The 3,369-nt window shown below is 41.5% G+C and overlaps 1 protein-coding gene across 1 annotated transcript; it reads right to left on the reverse strand.

Annotated features, from left to right (window-relative positions):
• Positions 1–1,171: 1,171 nt before the first annotated feature.
• LOC136801481 (uncharacterized) lies at positions 1,172–2,647 on the reverse strand. The gene has a single exon (XM_067058127.1). It carries the CDS (start codon positions 2,645–2,647, stop codon positions 1,172–1,174), a length of 1,476 nt encoding a protein of 491 aa, XP_066914228.1.
• Between the last annotated feature and the right edge of the window lie 722 nt (positions 2,648–3,369).

Consider the following 3,369-nt stretch of genomic DNA (forward strand, 5'->3'; position numbering starts at 1 on the left):
ATTGGAGGAGACGTTGACATCATGATCGGCATCAGGTACTTAAATGTTCATCCAAGACTCATCTTCCAGACACAAACCGGCTTATCATTATTCGAATCAGCTTTCAATGGTCCAGACGGAAGAGGAGTACTTGCTGGCCCACACTCATCATTTGACGAGATCCACAAAAAGCATTACAATACCCTATTCAATATCAGACTAACCCTGCTGAGTTACTTTGCTTCACTTCCATTCATCAATCACGACAAGATCGAATCCGGCATCAGCCCAAAAGTTCAATCTTACCACCCATTTGACGTCACCAAATCAATTCACATCAATGAAAAAACCAACATCATCACAGCAAAACTTCCACTCGCTCACAACCCTGAAGAGAAGCATGCACCTTGCAAGGAAAAAGCCTCAAAAGTCTATCATCATCAATCAAGCAAGCTTGATGAGAAAGAGAACCTCAAAGGCAAAGAGGACATTGCATTCATTGATCCTGTACCCAATTTATCAAATCAAATTCAACAACAACATCAAACTCAGGGCAACCATTTCATCCCATGCCAAGTAGTATTCAACATTTCAACACCAACAATAATTAATATTTCAACACCAACAATAATCAATATTTCAGAAATTCCAATCGTTGAGATTTCTGATATCAAGATGCCCGAAGAGTCTCAACCAACCATTCAAATCTATCATTCCAATGTTCATTCCAATTAATCAAATGTAATCTCCAAGATCAGGGAAAATGTTAACCAACATCTTGAATTCATCAACAACCTTATATCACCGCTCACACCTCATGTTCACAAAGCGATTATCATGATGACAATCATCTTCAAATACTTCAGAGCAATGAAAGAAACACGCAAGTCGTCAATCTGTTCACCACATTTTGTGAAAGCTTTTAAGAACGACATCTTCATCAAGCTCTTGCCATCAAAGAGAGTCGACACCGCATTGAAACAAGACATCAATCGACTCGTCAAAGGCTGTCAAAATAATCAAATCAATCATCTCGACATCAAACATCAACTGTCCACCGATCATCAAGTGCATATCAGATACTGTTTCGTTGGTGCTCATAACGAACATAGCAAGCTTGAACGATCAATACGGTCAATCCCGAAATTAAAGTCACCTATCAATGTTGCCCACCAACAACAAATACCATCGCTCAGGAGATATCTCTTTGGAAGCGTTTGGTGAGGTAAGATAGTCGCTTGGATGCCATTGGTGAGCTGTCAGGAAGTTTCTCATCAGACTTCCATAACATGGGTACGACGTAATGGCCGTCTTCGAAGCTAGTTTCATCTTCTAGGACTTTCAGAAACTTCCTATCCGTCACTGACATTGGTTCCTGTATGTCGAATTCTGTTCCGAAGGATTCAGTGTCCCAGAATTGTTTGACGAAATCGTCCAGTCTGTTCTCCTCTTTGTGGACCATTGGTCTGATGTGTTCGATCCATATTGATCCTGACGCACCTCCTTCGTATAATCCGAACAGGGTCCATCCTAAAGGTGTCTTGGCTGCATAGGGTAGGGCAGATGCTCCCTTTTGAACTTCTTTGGTAAGTAGAGCTGCTGGCACGTCGGCACCAATGAGGACTTGAAGTTGTCTCGATTCTACTTGAGGAAGATCGATGTCTCGAATGTAATCCCATTTAGGGTCATCTGTTACTGGAACTGTCTGTCCTGGAACCTTGAAATTGTCTTCATGTAGAGAGTAGACATTCTTCACTTGAGAGACGAAGCTTCCATCTGTGGAGGATAACTTTAAGTTGACAATCTTGGCTTGCATTTCCTCCTCGTCTTTGATTGTACCAAAGGAAACTTTCTCTACCTTCCCTGGCAACTTGAGTGATTGACAAAGGCTCTTTGTCATGAGTGTACACTTGACTGAATGACCAGCTTGGTTTGTAACTGTTACTGGGACGACTTTCAGGAAGACGTTGTAATCGTTTCTGGTCATGTTGATGCTTGGTAACTTTGGCATGTTCTTTCTATCTTTGTCTTTAGAAAGTTCGGGTTTGGCCTTGGACTTTAAATTTACTATTGCATGGTGGATTGTAGTATGGTGATGCTTCTTACACCCCTTTGCAAAACAAGTCTTTTTTGAGCTGCAGGTACTGGAACCGTGTCCTTGACCAAGACAGTTGAAACATAGCTTTGACTTGACAAAGTTGAGTTTTTCGTCATCTGGTTTTGCTTTGAAGCCTCCACACTTGAATAAGTAGTGATCACCGTTGCAGCATGGACAATGCCTTGTATTGTCTGTTGGACCAAACTTGTGAACACGTGGACCATTTCGATTATTTCGATCAGTTGGTAGGTTTGGGTCCTTTGAAGCCATAACTCTTGCTTGTAGCCACTGCTCCAAATGGATCAGGTTTGGTTCTGCTTTTCGCCTGAGGATCAAGGAGTACTCAGACCATTTTCTCAGGAGGTGGTTGGGAAGTCTCTTCAGTATTTGTCTCAGAACATCGGTGCTGTGGACGTCAGCCGTATACTTCATTTTCACTAATGTATTAATGCAAGTAGACAGGGCGTAGCAGAATTGGGTTAGAGACCTTGAATCGTGTTCGGGTATTTGGTTACCGTTCACAAACTTTCGTATTGTTGCTTGGGCAACTAGTGAAGGATTACCAAACATGTATTTAAGTCGTTTGAGTGAAGCGATGTAGCCATCGGTGTCACTTGCGAAGCAAGATATTCAATTTTTTGTATTTATGACGTCATCAATCATGACGTCATAATCAGGTTTTCTTAAGATATCTCTAATTATACTGAGAAAGAATTTAAGTTACACCGAATAGGGTATTCTACATCCAAACACGCTTCCAAAACTGTATAGTTTGTTATGGTTTAGGGACTGGAACTGGGGCGGAAAAATTAATACAATTCTGGGACATGCATTAAGTTACCCGAGTAGAGTCTTGTTTCATGTGAATTTGCAAGATGTGGTAAGTCTGAAAGGCTGCTACTTTTCCTTCCTATGTGCTTTACATCAGATGATTCCTTTACATCAGCATTATGTCCTCTGTTTGTAGTTTCAGTAAGGTTCCCAGTGACATGAAGCTGTGAGAATGCTGCAGTAATATCGTCAGGCAGTGATTGAGGTCTGTCATCTGTCAGGGATTTCTCCTCTTCTTGAATTTGGGTTGCAGTTTCTTCTCTCCACATTTGGACTCTTTCTTTAACTTTCTCCGATGAAGACGAGGATAACGTGTCGTTCTCGCGTTCCTTCAGGTATGTTGTAACGTCACCACAACAAGAGTTGATTCTCAAGGAGAGGTCGTCAATCCAGATGTCATTGTAATCAGGGTTATCGTTTTCCAGGAGTAGCATCAGGTCTTCGTGTAGTATAACAGCTTG

This window comes from Clytia hemisphaerica, unplaced genomic scaffold (genome assembly GCF_902728285.1).
Source record: "Clytia hemisphaerica strain Z4C2 unplaced genomic scaffold, Clytia hemisphaerica genome assembly, whole genome shotgun sequence".
Lineage (NCBI taxonomy): Eukaryota > Metazoa > Cnidaria > Hydrozoa > Leptothecata > Clytiidae > Clytia > Clytia hemisphaerica.

Coding starts and splice junctions, on each gene's coding strand:
- LOC136801481 (XM_067058127.1), bottom strand. CDS start 2,647: ATGTTTGGTAATCCTTCACTAGTTGCCCAAGCAACAATACGAAAGTTT.